Genomic DNA, 19,358 nt, shown 5'->3' on the forward strand with positions numbered 1-19,358 from the left:
ATTTTTACCCTCCCAATTCTCTCCCTGTCCCATGGGTGGGGAGTGACAGCAGGGCGTGGTGGCCCTTTGGGGGTTAAATCACCAAATTTTGGCTCAGCCCAGCTTAAATGGGGAGTTTTACATAATTGAGATTAGCTAAGCTTTGCCCACTGAGTCAAACTGGCTCCCTCATGACATTTAAATCCAATTTTTGAGCAGATTCACAGAGTCAGGGTTTGTGAGGATAAAGGAAGCAGATGGAACCACATAAAACCCAGCCCATGAAAACCAGACTGCAGCACAAGCGCTGTGGGTGGAAATCCAGACCTCCTGAAATATTCTAAAGCTGCAAGGAAATTGAAACATTTCCAAAGATTAAAAATGGATTTTTTTTAAAAGAAAAAAAATCTTGGTTTTGAGAAAATCAAGCTTGAGAAGAACCTAAACCCACAGAGAGCTTGTTCAAACCTAAATAAAAACAGCCCTCAGTTTTTTTATATCCAGACATTGGAAAACAGCAAAATTGACCACGAGCAATTCCCAAACCCTCCCTTATCCCAAAATCCCCAGACATACCATAAGCTTCATAGGTTTCCTGTGCCTCCCCATGTCCATAATCATAATATTCTGTATCCCTGCAAAAACAATGAGGTGGTTACATACAGGGAAATCCCATTCCCACACTGCCACAAAAAATCAGGGAAAGAGAAAATGCTCTGAGCCCTGGATTCCAGCAGAACTCTGCAGCGCCACTGGCTTCAAGTGGGATTAAAAAAGGGAAAAAAAGGGGAAAAAAAGGGGAAAAAAGGGGGAAAAAAAAGGGAAAAAAGGGGGGAAAAAAGGGGGGAAAAAGGGGGAAAAAAGGGGGAAAAAAGGGGGAAAAAAGGGGAAAAAAAAGGGGAAAAAAGGGGAAAAAAAGGGGAAAAAAAAGGGAAAAAGGCCATGCAGGATTCCTTTGGGAGGAGGGAATCCAATTTACCCTTGGCCCTGGCTGTAGCAACTCAGGAATGTTTCCATTGGTTTCAAATGGGATTTAAAAAAAAAAGGGAAAAGAGGGAAAAAAGGGGGAAAAAAGGGGAAAAGGCCATGCAGGATTGCTTTGGGAACAGGGAATCCAACTCACCCTTGGCCCTGGCTGTAGCAGCTCAGGAATGTTTCTATTGCCTTCAAATGGGATTAAAAAAAAAGGGGAAAGAGGGGGGGAAAAAAGGGGAAAAGGGGAAAAAAAAGGGGAAAAAAGGGAAAAAGGGGGAAAAGGCCATGCAGGATCGCTTTGGGAAGAGGGAATCCCACTCACCCTTGGCCCTGGCTGTAGCAGCTCAGGAATGTTTTCATTGGCTTCAAATGGGATTTAAAAATAGGGAAAAGAGGGGGGGAAAGGGGAAAGAGGGGAAAAAAGGGAAAAGAGGAGGAGAAAAAGGGAAAAGAAGGGAAAAGGCCATGCAGGATTGCTTTGGGAAGAGGGAATCCCACTCACTCTCGGCCCTGGCTGTAACAGCTCAGGAATATTTTCATTGGCTTCAAATGGGATTTGGAAAAGGGGAAAAGAGAGGGAAAAAGGGGAAAAAAGGGAAAAGAGGGGGAAAAAAGGGGGAAAAAGGGAAAAAAGGCCATGCAGGATTGCTTTGGGGAGTCCCACTCACCCTTGGCCCTGGCTGTAGTAGCCCTCGTAGCCCTCATAGCTCTGCTCTGCGTACGCGTCATCGTAGCCCTGTGAGCGTGGGGACAGAAAAGTGTCACAACCCCAACTCCATCCCAATGGTCCCTGGTGATCCCAGAACCATCCTAAAGGTTTCTGGTGATCCCAGAACCATCCCAACGGTCCCTGGTGATCCCAGAACCAGGAGTCAGTGGGATCCCAACACCATTCCCAGCAGTCCTTGGTGATATCAGCACCATCCCATTGATCCCTGGTGATCCCAACCCCATCCCACTGATCCCTGGTGATCCCAACACCACCCCACTGATCCTCAGTGATCCCCAGTGATCCCAGCCCCATCCCACCGATCCCTGGTGATCCCAGCACCATTCCAAGCAGTCCTTGGTGATCTCAGCCCCATCCCACTGATCCATGGTGATCCCAACACTATTCCCACTGATCTCTGGTGATCCCAGCCCCATCTCACTGACCCCTAGTGATCTCAGCACCACCCCATTGATCCCTGCTGATCCCAGCACCATCCTACTGATCCCTGATGGTCCCAACATCATTCCCACTGATTCCTGGTGACCCCAGCCCCATCCCACTGATCCATGGTGATCCCACTGATCCCTGCACCATCCCACTGATCCCTGGTGATCCCAACACCACCCCATTGATCCCTGGTGATCCCAACACCACCCCATTGATCCCTGGTGATCCCAACCCCATCCCACTGATCCATGGTGATCCCACTGATCCCTGCACCATCCCACTGATCCATGGTGATCCTTGGTGATCCCAACCCCACCCCATTGATCCCTGGTGATCCCAACCCCACCCCATTGATCCCTGGTGATCCCAACCCCACCCCATTGATCCCTGGTGATCCCAGCACCACCCCAGTGATCCCTGGTGATCCCAACCCCACCCCATTGATCCCTGGTGATCCCAGCACCACCCTACTGATCCCTGGTGATCCCACTGATCCTTGGTGATCCCAACCCCATCCCATGGATCCCTAGTGATCCCAGCACCACCCCAGTGATCCCTGGTGATCCCAACCCCACCCCATTGATCCCTGGTGATCCCAGCACCACCCCATTGATCCCTGGTGATCCCAGCACCACCCCAGTGATCCCTGGTGATCCCACTGACCCCCAGTGATCCCAGTGCCACCCCGCTGATCCCCATCCCCCCCACCCCCCCACCGCCATCATTAACCCCTGAATGCCCACAATGAACCCCTGCTCACGTATTCCTCGTAGCTCTCTGGCACGGGGGGCGGGGGCAGGGGTATCCTCTGGATGCCAGCTGCGCGTGCCCGGGGGGCAGGGGCTCCCCTCACGGCCGGGGGCGGGGGCACCCCCCGGGCCATGGCGGCGCCCCGGGCCAGGGCCCCGCGCACGGGGGCGCCCCGCACCAGGGCACCCCTGGGAGGAGGAGGAGGAGGGGGCCCGACCCCACGGCCCCTGCGGAGACACAGAGAGGTTGGGCAGGAGCTGCTGCTGCTCTGGGGAGACCCAGCATGGGATGTGGCACTGTCACATCTTCTGGAGAGCCCCAGCATGGGATGTGGCACTGTCACATCTTCTGGAGAGCCCCAGCATGGGGATGTGGCACTGTCACATCTTCTGGAGAGCCCCAGCATGGGGATGTGGCACTGTCACATCTTCTGGAGAGCCCCAGCATGGGATGTGGCACTGTCATGTTTTCTAGAGAGCCCCAGCATGGGATGTGGCATTGTCACATCTTCTGGAGAGCCCCAGCATGGGATGTGGCACTGTCACATCTTCTGGAGAGCCCCAGCATGGGATGTGGCACTGTCACATCTTCTGGAGAGCCCCAGCATGGGATGTGGCACTGTCACATCTTCTGGAGAGCCCCAGCATGGGATGTGGCACTGTCACATCTTCTGGAGAGCCCCAGCATGGGATGTGGCACTGTCACATCTTCTGGAGAGCCCCAGCATGGGGATGTGGCACTGTCACATCTTCTGGAGAGTCCCAGCATGGGATGTGGCACTGTCACATCTTCTGGAGAGTCCCAGCATGGGATGTGGCACTGTCACATCTTCTGGAGAGCCCCAGCATGGGATGTGGCACTGTCACATCTTCTGGAGAGCCCCAGCATGGGGATGTGGCACTGTCATGTTTTCTAGAGAGCCCCAGCATGGGATGTGGCATTGTCACATCTTCTGAAAAAACCCCTTTGCTCAGCATGGGGATGTGGCACTGTCATGTTTTCTGAAAAACCCCCTTTGCCCAGGATGGGGATGTGGCACTGTCACATTTTCTGGAGAGCCCTAGGATGGGGATGTGGCACTGTCATGTTTCCTAGAGAGTCCCAGGATGGGGATGTGTCATTGTTCCATTTTCCAGGATGGAACCATGGATGGAACCATGGATGAACCTATTGATGGAACCATGGATGGAACCAGTGATGGAACCATAGATGAAACCACGGATGGAACCATGGATGAAACCACAGATGGAATCACGGATGAAACATGGATGGAACCACGGATGGAACCACGGATGGAACCATGGATGGAAACCATTGATGGAACCATTGATAGAACCACGGATGGAACCATTGATGGAACCATTGATGGAACCACGGATGGAAACCATGGATGGAACCATTGACAGAACCACGGATGGAAACCACGGATGGAACCACGGATGGACCATGAATGAAAGCATTGATGAAACCACTTATGAAACTATTGATGGAACTATTGATGGAAACCATGGATGGAAACCATGGATGAAACCATGGATGGAAACCATTGATGGAAACCATGGATGAAATAATTGACAGAACCACGGATGGAATCACGGATGGAACCTCTTATGAAACCACTGATGGAACCACGGATGGAACCATGGATGGAACCCACCCCAGATGACACCCCAGTCACGATGCCCTGAGCCGTAAGCCCAAAGCCAGGCCTGGCCAAGCAGCAGTTTAAGCCCTGTGAGAGCCCAGCTGAGGGTGCAGGCAGCATTCCCGGGCTGGGATTTTGGGCATACCTTGGCACAGGGGGAGGGGGAGGTGGCGCTGCCCCCCGGCCCCGCCCGGGGACGCCTCGGCCGCGGTTGGGCTCCGGGACCCCGTTGAGATAGGAGAGCTCCAGGAACTGCTCCTGGCAGATATCATCCATCATGTCCTGAAATGGGGATAAAAATGAGGGTAAATAAGGAGATAAAGGGTCAGCTGAGAGAACAGTGTCGCAGACATTTTTTTATAGAAATCCTTTCTTTGGGACTTGTCCATCTTCTGGGAAGCTGAGGCCCCAGAAAGAGAAGGCAAACAATGATTATCAGCTGCTGTGGGATGCAATAGGATGCACCTGGGATTGGTTCATGTTCCATGTGTGCAATTAAGGGCCGATCACAGGGCAAGCTCTCTGGTGTTGGAGAATGGCTTAAAGAAAAAGGCCATGAAGACATACAATGGAGAGAAAAGTAAAAGGTAAAAGTAAAGCAGTTCTTAAAGCAGTTCCCAGGTTCATTTTTATAAACAATAAGGTTCTCAGACAGTCTTCCCATAACAAGCAAAGCACTCTGTCTGGGAAAAGCTGGCTCCCTGGGAACAGATATGGAAGTTTTGGGAAACTCTCATATCACAGTGGGAACGTTGGTTCTGTTTTGAATAAACAATTGTAGGTATTGTAAAACAAAAGGAGCGGTTAGAGTTTTCTCTGTTAACCTATCGTGAGCTCAGATTTTGCAATATGCATGAGGTTAATTAACACTGTTATATTAAGTGACTGACTGATCAATAAATCGGAGTTCGATGCATTACCAGGATGGTCGTTCTCCCTTCACTTCAATACTCTGGAACACAGGGACAGAGAATTCTCTTGTTTTTAGATTCTTTCTATTCTATTCTTGGCTTAGCAGCCTCTGCAACTTCTCTTCTTATTCTTTTTAGTATAGTTATAATGTATTACATATCATATATCAATAAATCCAGCCTTCTGATCATCAAACGAGATTCTCGTCCTTCTCTCCCACCATGCAGACCTCATCAGGGCGCTGGGATATCACAGCTCTGGGATATCACAGCCTGGCATGAAACAACTGCATGGGCCTCAGGAAAATCTGCTTTTAGTGGGATTGGCTGCAGCTTTCTGCAAGGTTCCAGCCCTGCAGCTCCAGGTGGCGTTCCCAGAATGCCAGGAGGATTTTTGGGGACAGCCCAGGCAGGTCTGAGCCCACAGCTCCTGTTAAAGGGGCAGTGAGCCCACGGAAGTGACCCTGCAGTGCTCCCACTCCCAAAGGACAGGGCTGGGATGCAGATATCCCTTCCCAAACCCAAGGGGGCTTCTCAAATCCTGAGGGGTGCAGAGCGTGCCTGGCAGATCCCTGCAGATCCCTTCCCTGGGGACCAAAGGGCCACAGGAGATCACCCAGAACCATCCCAGTGATTCCCAGTGATCCCAGAACCATCCCAGTGATCCCAGCAGTTCCTGGAGGTCCCAAAACCACCCCAGTGATTCCCAGTGATCCCAGCACCATCCCAGAGCTTCCTGGAGATCCCAGAACCATCTCAGAGCTCCCTGGAGATCCCAGAACCATCCCACTGATTCCCAGCGATCCCAGCAGTTCCTAGTGATCCCAAAACCATCCCAGAGCTTCCTGGAGATCCCCAAACCATCCCAGTGGTTCCCAGTGATCCCAGCAGCTCCTGGAGATAGAAGAACCATCCCAGTGATCCCTGAATCATCCCAGAGCTCCCAGGAGATCCCAGAACCATCCCAGTGGTCCCTGGACCATCCCAGAGCTCCCTGGAGATTCCAGAACCATCCCAGTGATTCCTGAACCATCCCAGAGATCCCTGAACCATCCCAGTGGTCCCTGAACCATCCCAGTACCCCTGGAGATCCCAGAACCATCCCAGTGATCCCTGGAGACCCCCAAACCATCCCAGTGGTCCCTGAACCATCCGAGAGCTCCCTGGAGATCCCAAAATCCTCCCAGTGGTCTGTGAACCATCCCAGAGCTTCCTGGAGATCCCAGAACCACCCCAGTGGTTCCCAGTGATCCCAGAACCATTTCAGTGCTCCCTGGACATCCCAAAACCATCCCAGTACTCCTGGAGATCCCAAAACCATCCCAGTGGTTCCCAGTGATCCCAAAACCATCCCAGAGTTCCTTGGAGATCCCAAAACCATCCCAGAGTTCCTTGGAGATCCCAGAATCATCCCAGAGCTTCCTGGAGATCCCAGAACCATCCCAGTGATTCCTGGAGGTCCCAGAACCATCCCAGTGATTTCTGGAGATCTCAAAACCATCCCAGTGATCCCTGGAGACCCCCAAACCAATCCCAGTGGTCCCTGAACCATCCCAGAGATCCCTGGAGATCCCAGCATCATCCCAGAGCTCCCTGAACCATCCCAGAGCTCCCTGAACCATCCCAGTGATCCCTGAACCATCCCAGAGATCCCTGGAGGTCCCTGAACCATCCCAGAGCTCCCTGAACCATCCCAGTGATCCCTGACCATCCCAGAGATCCCTGGAGGTCCCTGAACCATCCCAGAGATCCCTGGAGGTCCCTGAACCATCCCAGAGATCCCTGGAGGTCCCTGAACCATCTCAGTGACCCCAGCACCATCCCAGAGCTCCCCGGAGATCCCAGCGATGATCATCCCACCCGAAGTGCGAACCTCCCCATTTCCCCCCCTAACTTAACACCCAATTTTAATTTTAATTTTGGAGGAGGCTCCCTGAAGGAGCAGGGAACTCACAGGGACCAGGAACTTCTTGACCTCCTCCATGGCGTGGGCCATGAGGGCGTAGGCCTCGCAGGGCGGCCCGAACACCTCGATGAACACGTGCAGGTCCATGTGCAGGTGCGCGTACTTGGGGTCGCCGCCCTTGCGCAGCTCCTCCTCCTGCAGAAACCCCACAAATTTATCAAAAATGGAATTTGGAAGGAGTTTTTTAATTTTATAGGAATTAGGAATGAGAATGGATAGGAAACAATTTTAGATGGTTTTGTATATCTGTGTGCAAACACTGAGATATATTTGTATTTGGGATTCCTCCTTTGTGGAGCAGCTCCTCCTCCTGCAGAAACCCCACAAATTTATCAAAAATGGAATTTGGAAAGAGGTTTTTAATTTTATGGGAAATAGGAAACCATTTTAGATGGTTTTGTACATCTGTGTGCAAACACTGAGATATATTGATATTTGGGATTCTCCTCCTCCTGCAGAAACCCCACAAATTTATCAAAAATGGAATTTGGAAAGAGGTTTTTAATTTTATAGGAATTAGGAAACCATTTTAGATGGTTTTGTACATCTGTGTGCAAACACTGAGATATATTTGTATTTGGGATCCCTCCCTTTGTGGAGCTCCTCCTCCTGCAGAAACCCCACAAAATTATCAAAAATGGAATTTGTAAGGAGTTTTTTAATTTTATAGGAATTAGAAATGAGAATTTATAGGAAACTATTTTATATGGTTTTGTATATCTGTGTGCAAACACTGAGATATAAATATAATTGGGATCCCTCCCTTTACAGAGCTCCTCCTCCTGCAAAAAACCCACAAAATTATTAAAAATGGAATTTGGAAAGAGTTTCTAAATTTTATAGGAATTAGGAATGAGAATTGATGGAAACCATTTTAGATGGTTTTGTACATCTGTGTGCAAACACTGAGATATACTGATATTTGGGATATCCCCCTATCTGGAGCTCCTCCTCCTGCAAAAACCCCACAAATTTATTAAAAATGGAATTTGGAAAGAGGTTTTTAATTTTATAGGAATTAGGAATGAGAATTTATAGGAAACTATTTTCTATGGTTTTGTATATCTGTGTGCAAACACTGAGATATAAATATAATTGGGATCCCTCCCTTTACAGAGCTCCTCCTCCTGCAAAAAACCCACAAAATTATTAAAAATGGAATTTGGAAAGAGTTTCTAAATTTTATAGGAATTAGGAATGAGAATTGATGGAAACCATTCTATATGGTTTTGTACATCTGTGTGCAAACACTGAGATATAAATATATTTGGGATTCCTCCTTTGTGCAGCTCCTCCTCCTGCAGAAACCCCACAAATTTATTAAAAATGGAATTTGGAAAGAGGTTTTTAATTTTATAGGAATTAGGAAACCATTTTAGATGGTTTTGTACATCTGTGTGCAAACACTGAGATATATTTGTATTTGGGATCCCTCCCTTTACAGAGCTCCTCCTCTTGCACTGAACCAGAAGAATTTCAAGATTTCAGAGCAGCTAAAAAAGGGATTTTTATCTTTTTATAGAGAGAAAAAATATCCTTTTAATGAATGCCTCTTGAGGAGAAGAATCCTTATTTTATCAATTTTTAAATTCATCTTTAATTGATGCTTTTTCTAGGTTAATTTTTAATAAAACGCTTGGAGAGCTGTTAATTCGCACCAAAATAAATGGAATTTTATTTTTTCTTTTTCCTCACCTTGGCTTTGTCCCTCATGGAGCCTTTCCCCAGCACAGAGATTTTAGCACCAGTTTCTTCCTGAAGTCTCTTAATGGTGTTGCCTTGGGGTCCCAAAATCTTCCCAACAAAGTTGAACTGGAAATTAAAAAAAAAAAAAAAAATCACAAAAATTAATCAGCTCCAGAGCTCCAAAAATGTTTCTCAATGTTCTGTTGGTTGACAAAAAAAAAAAAAAAATCAAAAAAAATCACATTTCTACAGGAAAATTGAAGTTTTGAAAGGGAAATTTAAATTTCAAATGGAAAATTCAAGAGGGAAATTCAAGTTTCAAAAGGGAAAAATTAAGTTTCCAAAGGAAAATTCAAGTTTCAAGAGGGAAGTTCAAGTTTTAAAAGGAAAATCCAAGTTTCAAAAGAAAATTCAAGTTTTCAAAGGAAAATCCAAGTTTCAAAAGGAAAATCCAGCTTTGAAAGGAAAATTCAAGTTGTTTCCAAAGGAAAATTCAAGTTTCAAAAGGAAAATCCACGTTTCCAAAGGAAAATTTAGGATTCCAAAGGAAAAATTAAATTTGGAAAAGAAAATTCAAGTTTCCAAAGGAAAATTCAGGTTTCAATAGGAAAATTCAAGTTTCAAGAGGAAAATCCAAGTTTTAAAAGGAAAATTCAAGTTTCAAAAGGAAAAATTAAGCTTTGAAAGGAAAATTCAAGTTTCAAGAGGAAAGTTCAAATTTTTAAAGGAAAATCCAAGTTTCAAAAGAAAATTCAAGTTTCCAAAGGAAAATCCAGCTTTGAAAGGAAAATTCAAGTTGTTTCCAAAGGAAAATCCAAGTTTTAAAAGGAAAATTCAAGTTCCAAAAGGAAAAATTAAGCTTTGAACGGAAAATTCAAGTTTCCAAAAGAAAATCCAAGTTTCAAAAGGAAAATCAAACTTTGAAAGGAAAATTCAAGTTGTTTCTAAAGGAAAATCCAAGTTTCAAGAGGAAAATTCAAGTTTTAATCTTTCTTTTCATGAAAAAAAATCCAAATGCTCCGGCAGAAAAATCAAGCTAAATTAAGTTGTTCAACCCCAACATCTGCAGCAGCTTTCCAGCAAATTTTTAAGGAATTAATTGTAAAAAAAAAAATATAAAAATCTGCACCTATGGAATTGTGCGTTCCAGCAATCCAAGATCCCAATGTGCATCACCACTCATCCCAAAATACTCCAAAAATTCAAGATATTACAAATAAAAACCCAAACAATTCCGTATTTTTCCAAAGAAACCGCTTGAATTTTGGTTGAAAATGAAGATTGAACTCCTGCTGCCACAAAATCCCACAGAAAATAAAATCTCAGAGATTTGTTGATTTTTTCTGGCCTCACCTTGGGGTATTGCTTGACAGGGATCAGAACTCGTTCCTTCAGCTTCATATTCTTGTGGGAAAATAAATCCAGGTAATTCTCCTCCTCATCCTTCTTTGTTGTCTCTCCTTTCTGAATTTTTTCAATTTCTAAATAAAAATAAATTAATATAAATAATAAAATCAATATAAATACTATTATATAAATATAACTATTATTATATAATAGAAATAATAATATAAAATTAAAATAACTCCAAGATATTATAATTGTAAATACAAATATAAAGAATAATTCCAGGCTCTGGGAATTCCAAGTTTTGGGAATTTCAAGCTTTGGGAATTCTAAATTTTGGGAAATCCAAGTTTGAGAATGCCAAGCTCTGGGAATTCCGGGCTTTGGGAATTCCAAGTTTTGGGAATTCCAAGCTTTGGCAATTCCAAGATCTGGGAAACCCAAGTTTGAGAATGCCAAGCTTTGGGAATTCCAAGCTCTGGGAATTCCAGGCACTGGGAATTCCAAGTTTTGGGAATTCCAGGCTCTGGGAAGGAAAGGTGAGATTTGGGATGGGGCACAGAGGGAGAAACTCCTGGGATGGCAACGGGAACGGGAATGAGCACTGAGGTGGGAATGGCCATAAAGGTGGGAATGGGAATGGACACAAAAGTGGGAATGGACACAAAAGTGGGAATGGGAATGGACACAGAGGGGAGAATGGCCACTGAGGTGGAATAGGAGTGGCCACAGCTCTGGGAATATCCACAAAGGCAGGAATGGGAATGGCCACAAAGGTGGGAATGGCCACAAAGGCAGGAATGGGAATGGCCACAAAGGTGGGAATGGCCACAAAGGCAGGAATGGGAATGGCCACAAAGGTGGGAATGGCCACAAAGGCAGGAATGGGAATGGCCACAGCACCAGGAATGGGAATGGCCACTGAGGGGAGAATGGCAACAGAGGTGGGAACAGGAATGGCCACAGCTCTGAAGTGGGAATGGGCACAAAGGTGGGAATAGGAACGACCACAAAAGTGAGAATGGCCACTGAGGTGGAACAGGAGTGGTCAAAGCTCTGGGAATGGGAATGGCCACAGAGGTGGGAACAGGAATGGCCACTGAGGGTGGAAATGGGAATGGCCACAACACCAGGAATGGGAATGGCCACAAAGGTGGGAATAGGAATGGCCACCGAGGTGGGAATGGCCACTGAGGGAACGGGCATGGCCACAGCAGCAGGAATGGGAATGGCCCCACAGCACTGGGAATGGCCACAAAGGTGGGAACGGGAATGGCCACAGCTCTGGGAACAGGAGTGGCCACAGCAGCAGGAATGGGAATGGCCACTGAGGTGGGAATGGCCACGGCCACGGCAGCAGGACTGGGAATGGCCCCACAGCTCTGGGAATGGCCACAAAGGTGGAAATGGGAATGGCCACAGCTCTGGGAACAGGAGTGGCCACAGCTGCAGGAATGGGAATGGCCCCACAGCTCTGGGAATGGAAATGGCCACAGAGGTGGAACAGGAATGGCCACAATTCTGGGAAGGGGAATGGCCACAGCTCTGGGAATGGCAATGGCCCCTGAGGTGGGAACAGGAGTGGCCACAGCGGCGCCAGCTGCTGAGAACGCTGCTGTGGTTGAACAAAACAGAAACTGAAAAGCACAAACTGAAACGGTTTCAGAAGGAGCCAGCCTGAGACAGCAGGGACAGTGTCAGGTGGCAGTTTGGGGACAGCATTTCCTGGGGAAGGACAGGAATGGAGGGATCTCCATCAGGAGAGGCTGCACTGCACTGGGAGGAGCTCCAGGGTGAGCCCTGTCCCCTCAGTGACCTCAGCCCTGGAGCCACCACCCAGCCTGGGATGTGCCAGGGACGCACAGCTGGATCCAGCAGGGAATTCCTGGGACACCACCAGGGACGCACAGCTGGATCCAGCAGGGAATTCCTGGGACACCACCAGGGATGCACAGCTGGATCCAGCAGGGAATTCCTGGGATGTGCCAGGGACGCACAGCTGGATGCAGCAGGGAATTCCTGGGATGTGCCAGGGACGCACAGCTGGATCCAGCAGGGAATTCCTGGGACACCACCAGGGATGCACAGCTGGATCCAGCAGGGAATTCCTGGGATGTGCCAGGGACGCACAGCTGGATCCAGCAGGGAATTCCTGGGACACCACCAGGGATGCACAGCTGGATCCAGCAGGGAATTCCTGGGATGTGCCAGGGACGCACAGCTGGATCCAGCAGGGAATTCCTGGGATGTGCCAGGGACGCACAGCTGGATCCAGCAGGGAATTCCTGGGACACCGCCAGGGATGCACAGCTGGATCCAGCAGGGAATTCCTGGGACACCACCAGGGATGCACAGCTGGATCCAGCAGGGAATTCCTGGGATGTGTCAGGGACGCACAGCTGGATCCAGCAGGGAATTCCTGGGACACCACCAGGGATGCACAGCTGGATCCAGCAGGGAATTCCTGGGATGTGCCAGGGACGCACAGCTGGATGCAGCAGGGAATTCCTGGGATGTGCCAGGGACGCACAGCTGGATCCAGCAGGGAATTCCTGGGACACCACCAGGGATGCACAGCTGGATCCAGCAGGGAATTCCTGGGATGTGCCAGGGACGCACAGCTGGATCCAGCAGGGAATTCCTGGGATGTGCCAGGGACGCACAGCTGGATCCAGCAGGGAATTCCTGGGACACCGCCAGGGATGCACAGCTGGATCCAGCAGGGAATTCCTGGGACACCACCAGGGATGCACAGCTGGATCCAGCAGGGAATTCCTGGGATGTGTCAGGGACGCACAGCTGGATCCAGCAGGGAATTCCTGGGACACCACCAGGGATGCACAGCTGGATCCAGCAGGGAATTCCTGGGATGTGCCAGGGACGCACAGCTGGATCCAGCAGGGAATTCCTGGGATGTGCCAGGGACGCACAGCTGGATCCAGCAGGGAATTCCTGGGATGTGCCAGGGACGCACAGCTGGATCCAGCAGGGAATTCCTGGGACACCACCAGGGATGCACAGCTGGATCCAGCAGGGAATTCCTGGGATGTGCCAGGGACGCACAGCTGGATGCAGCAGGGAATTCCTGGGATGTGCCAGGGACGCACAGCTGGATCCAGCAGGGAATTCCTGGGATGTGCCAGGGACGCACAGCTGGATCCAGCAGGGAATTCCTGGGACACCACCAGGGATGCACAGCTGGATCCAGCAGGGAATTCCTGGGATGTGCCAGGGACGCACAGCTGGATCCAGCAGGGAATTCCTGGGGATGCCCCAGCCCCTCCCTGCTCCCATTGCCAACCACCCTGCAATGACACAGCTCACACATCCCTGGGAAATCCAGCTTGGAGCTTTTCCATGAAATAAACCCGGCTAAAATTCCCCAAAATTCCCAAATCCCACAGCTGGGATATCTCCTTTTCCCCAAAGGGAAAGTAGAGAGGGCTGTGCCCTTCACACCTCCCCTGCTCTTTCAAAAAGGATTTTCTTGTTCCTATGGAAAAGTCACACAGACCCCAAATCCCAGCAGGGAAACGTGGATTATATTTAAAAATGCAAGAAATCCCAGATTTCAGCTCCTTTAGGATCACAGAACCCCCAGTGTAGCCACTTTCATATCAGAGTCCATGGAATCAATAAGAATCCCGTCACTGCCAGGCCCTTGCTCCCAAAAAAAAAGCCAAAAAATTAAAATTTTTCCATCTAAAAACACAGAACCGCCGCAGTATTTTAGACAGCTTTAAAATGTTGTTTAAAATAATAAATGCAGAATTTCAGCAGGGTTCCCTCCCTGAGGCAGCCTGAGCAACTTCCACTTCTGGGGAGGGAAAAATGGATGGAAAGAGAATTTTGCTGACACTCAGAAGCATTTGTGGCTCTGGAAATGATTTTTGTGCAGCACAAATTTGGCCCAGGCTGAAATTCCAAGGAATCCAGAGCAATCTGGGGCTCATCCAGGCCAAAAAATTCCCCTAAATCCATCATTTTACCTCAAATTCTTCCTCATTGTTTTCCTGCTCAGCTCACTTTCAACTGGGAAGAATTTATTATTATTATTATTATTATTATTATATCATCATTTTATAGTAATATTATCCCAATTATTGTAATATATAACAATATTATTCCCAAAAAAAGTGATTTTCAAAATACCCACAGCTGGAGCCTCTCCTATTTGAAATCCCCCACAGCTGCAATCATTACATCAATAAATTAATTTTAAAATTAATTAATTAATTAAAAACCCTCCTAAATCCTTGTTACAGCCCTGAGGCTTTGCAGGATGCTGCTCTTTGTGGGGGAATTTGCAAATCCTTGGATTTCCTTTGCCTGGGAGGTATCAATGCTGAGCTGGATGAAGAATCAAAACTCTGCATTTTTAAGCCCTGACACAATAAATAATTTTAAAAAAAAGCAGGCGGAGAAAGAAATAATTTTAAAAATTCAAATTAATAGCTTTTAAATTATTTAGAATAATCGAATGAAATAATTATAAAATAGTTTGTTATTAAATAAATCACTATCAAACCATTATTGAATAAATTATCATTTAATAAATTACCATTTAATAAATGATCGTTAAATAATTTAATTAATTATATATAAAATTTAAGAATGCAATTAATTAAAAGAATGTAAATATTCCAAAAAGTATTTTTAAATCACAATAAAAAGTAGTACAAATAAGTAAACTACTAATACTATTATTAATAATAGTAATGGTAGTAATAAAATTATTAACAATAAAATAGTAAGAATAAAATAAAAATAATATCAATTAAATAATAATGAGAATAACAATGATAATGATATTAATAGTAATAATAAGAATAATTTTAAAAGCGGGGGAAAAAATTTTTTAAAGCAGTGGTGGAAATAATAATGACAATGGTAGTAGTAATAATAATAGTAATAATAATAGTAATAATAATAGTAATAATAGGTGGGGAAAATTTAAGCAGTGGCGGAAATAATAATAACAATAATAATAACAACAGGTAGGAAATAATAATGAGAATAATGATAATATTAATTGGAAAATAATAATACTGATAATAATGATAATATTAATCGGAAAATAATAATAATGACAATATTAATCGGAAAATAATAATAATGATAATAATGATAATATTAATAGGAAAATAATAATAATGATGATATTAATAGGAAAATAATAATACTGATAATAATGATAATATTAATAGGAAAATAACAATAATGATAATAATGATAATATTAATCGGAAAATAATAATAATGATAATAATGACAATATTAATTGGAAAATAATAAAAATGATAATATTAATTGGAAAATAATAATAATGATAATAATGATAATATTAATAGGAAAATAATAATAACGATAATATTAATAGGAAAATAATAATAATGATAATAATGATAATATTAATCGGAAAATAATAATAACGATAATATTAATAGGAAAAAATAACTTAAAAAATCATGGATGGAGATGAAATCTGAACAGATCCTTGCATGGCAAGCAGACAGAGATTGGGAATTTTTAAACTGATTCCCGTTTTTGAGGGGGAAAGGGAAGGGAAGGAAAAAGGAAAGGAAAGGAAAGGAAAGGAAAGGAAAGGAAAGGAAAGGAAAGGAAAGGAAAGGAAAGGAAAGGAAAAAGGGAAAAGGGAAAAGGAAAGGGAAAAGGAAAGGGAAAAGGAAAGGAAAAAGGAACGGAAAGGAAAAAGGAAAGGAAAAAGGAACGGAAAGGAAAAAGGAAAGGAAAAAGGAAAGGAAAAAGGAAAGGAAAAAGGAAAGGAAAAAGGAAAAAGGAAAAAGGAAAAAGGAAAAAGGAAAGGAAAGCTCGGCTGGGCACAGAACAAAGGCTGCCATTTCCATTTCCATTTCCATTCCAGCAGGGAAAATTCCCCGCGCGGCTCTTTCAGGTTCTATTTTAGCTCCTCTGTCCCCAGGGGTGCAAGGGCTGCCCTGATTTCGCCTCCTGCTCTTCCCCACAGCTGCTCGCAGGGATTTTTATGGCAATCACGTTTCCAACAGCCTGGTGTGCTGCGTTTAACCCTTGTGGGGAAAGGAGAGGAGATGTCCCCAAAGCAGGACAGCTCCAAAGGGACATTGCATGCCCAGGATGTCACTGCCACCCTGGGTCTGCAGGGAGCTCGGGGATGGGCGGTGAAGAGTTTGGCATCGCTTGTTTCTACTCCCTCCCAACATCATAATTACCATAGTTATCAGCATATTTACTATAACCATCGCGTTTTATTTCAATTATTAAATGGTTTTCTCACAGGTTTTCAATTATTAAACGGTTCTCTCACTGCCACCCTGGAATCTGGAAGGGGCTCGGGGATGGGCGGTGAAGAATTTGGCATCTCTTGCTTCTACTCCCTCCCAACATCACAATTATCATAATTATCAGCATATTTACTATGACCATCACGTTTTATTTCAATTATTAAACGGTTCTCTCACTGCCACCCTGGATCTGCAGGGAGCTCGGGGGTGAAGAGTTTGGCATCGCTTGTTTCTCCATCCGAACATCATAATTACCATAATTAGCAGCGTATTTACTATGACCATCACGTTTTATTTCAATTATGAAACGGTTTTCTCACAGGTTTTCAATTATTAAATGGTTCTCTCACTGCCACCCTGGGTCTGCAGGGAGCTCGGGGATGGGCGGTGAAGAATTTGGCATCTCTTGCTTCTACTCCCTCCCAACATCACAATTATCATAATTAGCAGCATATTTACTATGACCATCGCGTTTTATTTCAATTATTAAACGGTTCTCTCACTGCCACCCTGGAATCTGGAAGGGGCTTGGAGATGGGTGGTGAAGAATTTGGCATCAATGGTTCTACTCCCTCCCCACATCACAATTATCATAATTATCAGCGTATTTACTATTACCATCACGTTTTATTTCAATTATGAAACGGTTTTCTCACAGGTTTTCAATTATTAAACGGTTCTCTCACTGCCACCCTGGAATCTGCAAGGGGCTCAGGGATGGGTGGTGAAGAGTTTGGCATCAATGCTTCTACTCCCTCCCCACATCATAATTATCATAATTATCATCATATTTACTATTACCATCACGTTTTATTTCAATTATTAAATGCTTCTCTCACGGATTTTCATTAAACGGTTCTCTCACTGCCACCCTGGATCTGATGATCACCCATCATCTGGGGTGATGAAGAATTGGGCATCGCTTCTTTCTACTCCCTGCCGACATCACAATTATTATTTATATATTATTTAACCATTACCATCACGTTTTATTTCAATTATCAAACGCTTCTCCCAAGGGTTTCGATCCTCTTCATTCTGCCTGAGGCCACACCACAAGCGCTAACACAATATAATACAGCAAAACCAGCAATAAAACACATGCAAAACTCGCGGCTCTGCGGATTAAGCTGCGATTACACAGGGAAATATCTCATTTTAACTAGGAAATATCTCATTTTAACAAGGAAATAGCGCATTTTAACAAGGAAATAGCTCATTTTAACTGGAAATATTTGATTTTAACAGGGAAATATCTCATTTTAACAGGGAAATAGCTCATTTAACCCCGGAGCCAGAACGGCCATGGGGCCCCGCCGCCCCGCCCGTGCCCGGTGCCGGTACCTGCGGTCAGCAGCTGCATGGCGTGCGTGAAGGACGGGTCCAGGCTGTCCTTCTCAGCCATCAGCTCGGGCAGATATTTGTTCTCGGGCTCCATCTTACCGGCGCCTGCGGCCCCACCGGGCGGCGGCTGCGCTCCGCTGGCGGCCCCGCGGGCCCCTCCGCCACGGGGCGCTCGGCGCGGCGGCGGCGCGCGGCCACCGGGGCCCTGTCCCCGCGATAAGCGACCGGCGGGGTCGTCGCGACGCTGCATGAGGCGGTGGCGGGGAGGGGAAGCGGCGGCCGGGCCGGGCCGGGCCGGGCCGGGGACGGCGGCGGCGGCGGGAGCGCAGCGGCCACACCGCCCGCGCAGCGCCCGGGCCGGAAGTGCCGCGCCGGAAGCTCCGCCCCCTCCCGGTGTCGGTGTCTCTGTGTGTGTGAGGGGGAGCCGCGGCGGGAGCGCCCCGCGCATGCGCCGCGTGCCCCCGCGGGAATGGCGCGGAGCCGGGAGCGGCGGCGTGAGGGGAGCTGTGGGGGATGGAGGCAGGGAATCGTGGATGTGGGGAGAGAATAATTCATCCAGTCCAAGCGGCTCTGCTGTTGGAATCCCTCAACCGCGCCTCTAAACGCGGGGACTCCATCGCCTCCCCAAGCAGCCCCTCCCAATGTGTAGCCGCCCAGGGGGCGAAAAATCTTAATATCTGCTGTGAATCTGCTCTGTTTCCGCTTGAGGCCGTTTCCTCTCACTCTTCACATAGTGGAAGACCGGCCTCACCTCACCACAAGCTCCTGGCATTTTGTGCCTGGTTTTGTACGTGGTTTTGGCAGGTGCTTGTGGAGAGCAATGAGGTTCCCCTTAAGCCTCCTCTTAAGACTAAACCTAGCTCCCCCAGCCGCTCCTCACAAGGCATTTTCTTCGATCTTTCACGAACCTTTGAGGAGCCTAAGACTGTACTAAGGACAGTTACTATCTTTATACTTATTATTATCTTTATCCATAAAATTAAAGTTGTGAGAGAACCGATGATTGCATGGGGAGGGCGGGCGGGATTCGAACCCGCGGTCCCACGCAAACCGCCGACCGCAGGGTTCGAACCGGCGGCTCTGCCCGCACTGCGCCCCGGCCGTGCCGCGCATGCGCGCTCCGCATTCCCGCCAGGCGGCGGCGCTGAGGGGCGGAAAGTGGCTGAGGGGGAACCGGGACCGGCACCGGGCCATGGGGACCGAGATTTGGCCTGCCCGGGGCACAGCGCTGCCCTGAGATACAGGGGTAGTGCTGCTGTGAGGGCTCAGCGTGTTCCCTCGGTCTCCAGATCCCAGTTCCCAGTTCCGGTCCCGGT

The 19,358-nt window shown here is 47.1% G+C and overlaps 1 protein-coding gene across 1 annotated transcript in view; it reads right to left on the bottom strand.

Moving 5' to 3' along the window:
- Nucleotides 1–18,292, bottom strand: part of KHDRBS1 (KH RNA binding domain containing, signal transduction associated 1) — a 24,717-nt gene extending 6,425 nt beyond the window's left edge. The window contains exons 1-8 of the mRNA XM_054292254.1: nucleotides 18,043–18,292; nucleotides 10,425–10,552; nucleotides 9,081–9,197; nucleotides 7,374–7,520; nucleotides 4,654–4,790; nucleotides 2,874–3,090; nucleotides 1,623–1,690; nucleotides 556–614 (exon numbers count right to left, since the gene is read on the bottom strand). Coding sequence (XP_054148229.1) covers nucleotides 556–614; nucleotides 1,623–1,690; nucleotides 2,874–3,090; nucleotides 4,654–4,790; nucleotides 7,374–7,520; nucleotides 9,081–9,197; nucleotides 10,425–10,552; nucleotides 18,043–18,292 — 1,123 coding nt within the window. The remainder of the gene's footprint in view (nucleotides 1–555; nucleotides 615–1,622; nucleotides 1,691–2,873; nucleotides 3,091–4,653; nucleotides 4,791–7,373; nucleotides 7,521–9,080; nucleotides 9,198–10,424; nucleotides 10,553–18,042) is intronic.
- Nucleotides 18,293–19,358: the final 1,066 nt, after the last annotated feature.

This window comes from Melozone crissalis, unplaced genomic scaffold (genome assembly GCF_028551555.1).
Source record: "Melozone crissalis strain CALT ecotype California unplaced genomic scaffold, PUWL_Pcris_2 ptg000108l_1, whole genome shotgun sequence".
Classification (NCBI taxonomy): Eukaryota; Metazoa; Chordata; class Aves; order Passeriformes; family Passerellidae; genus Melozone; species Melozone crissalis.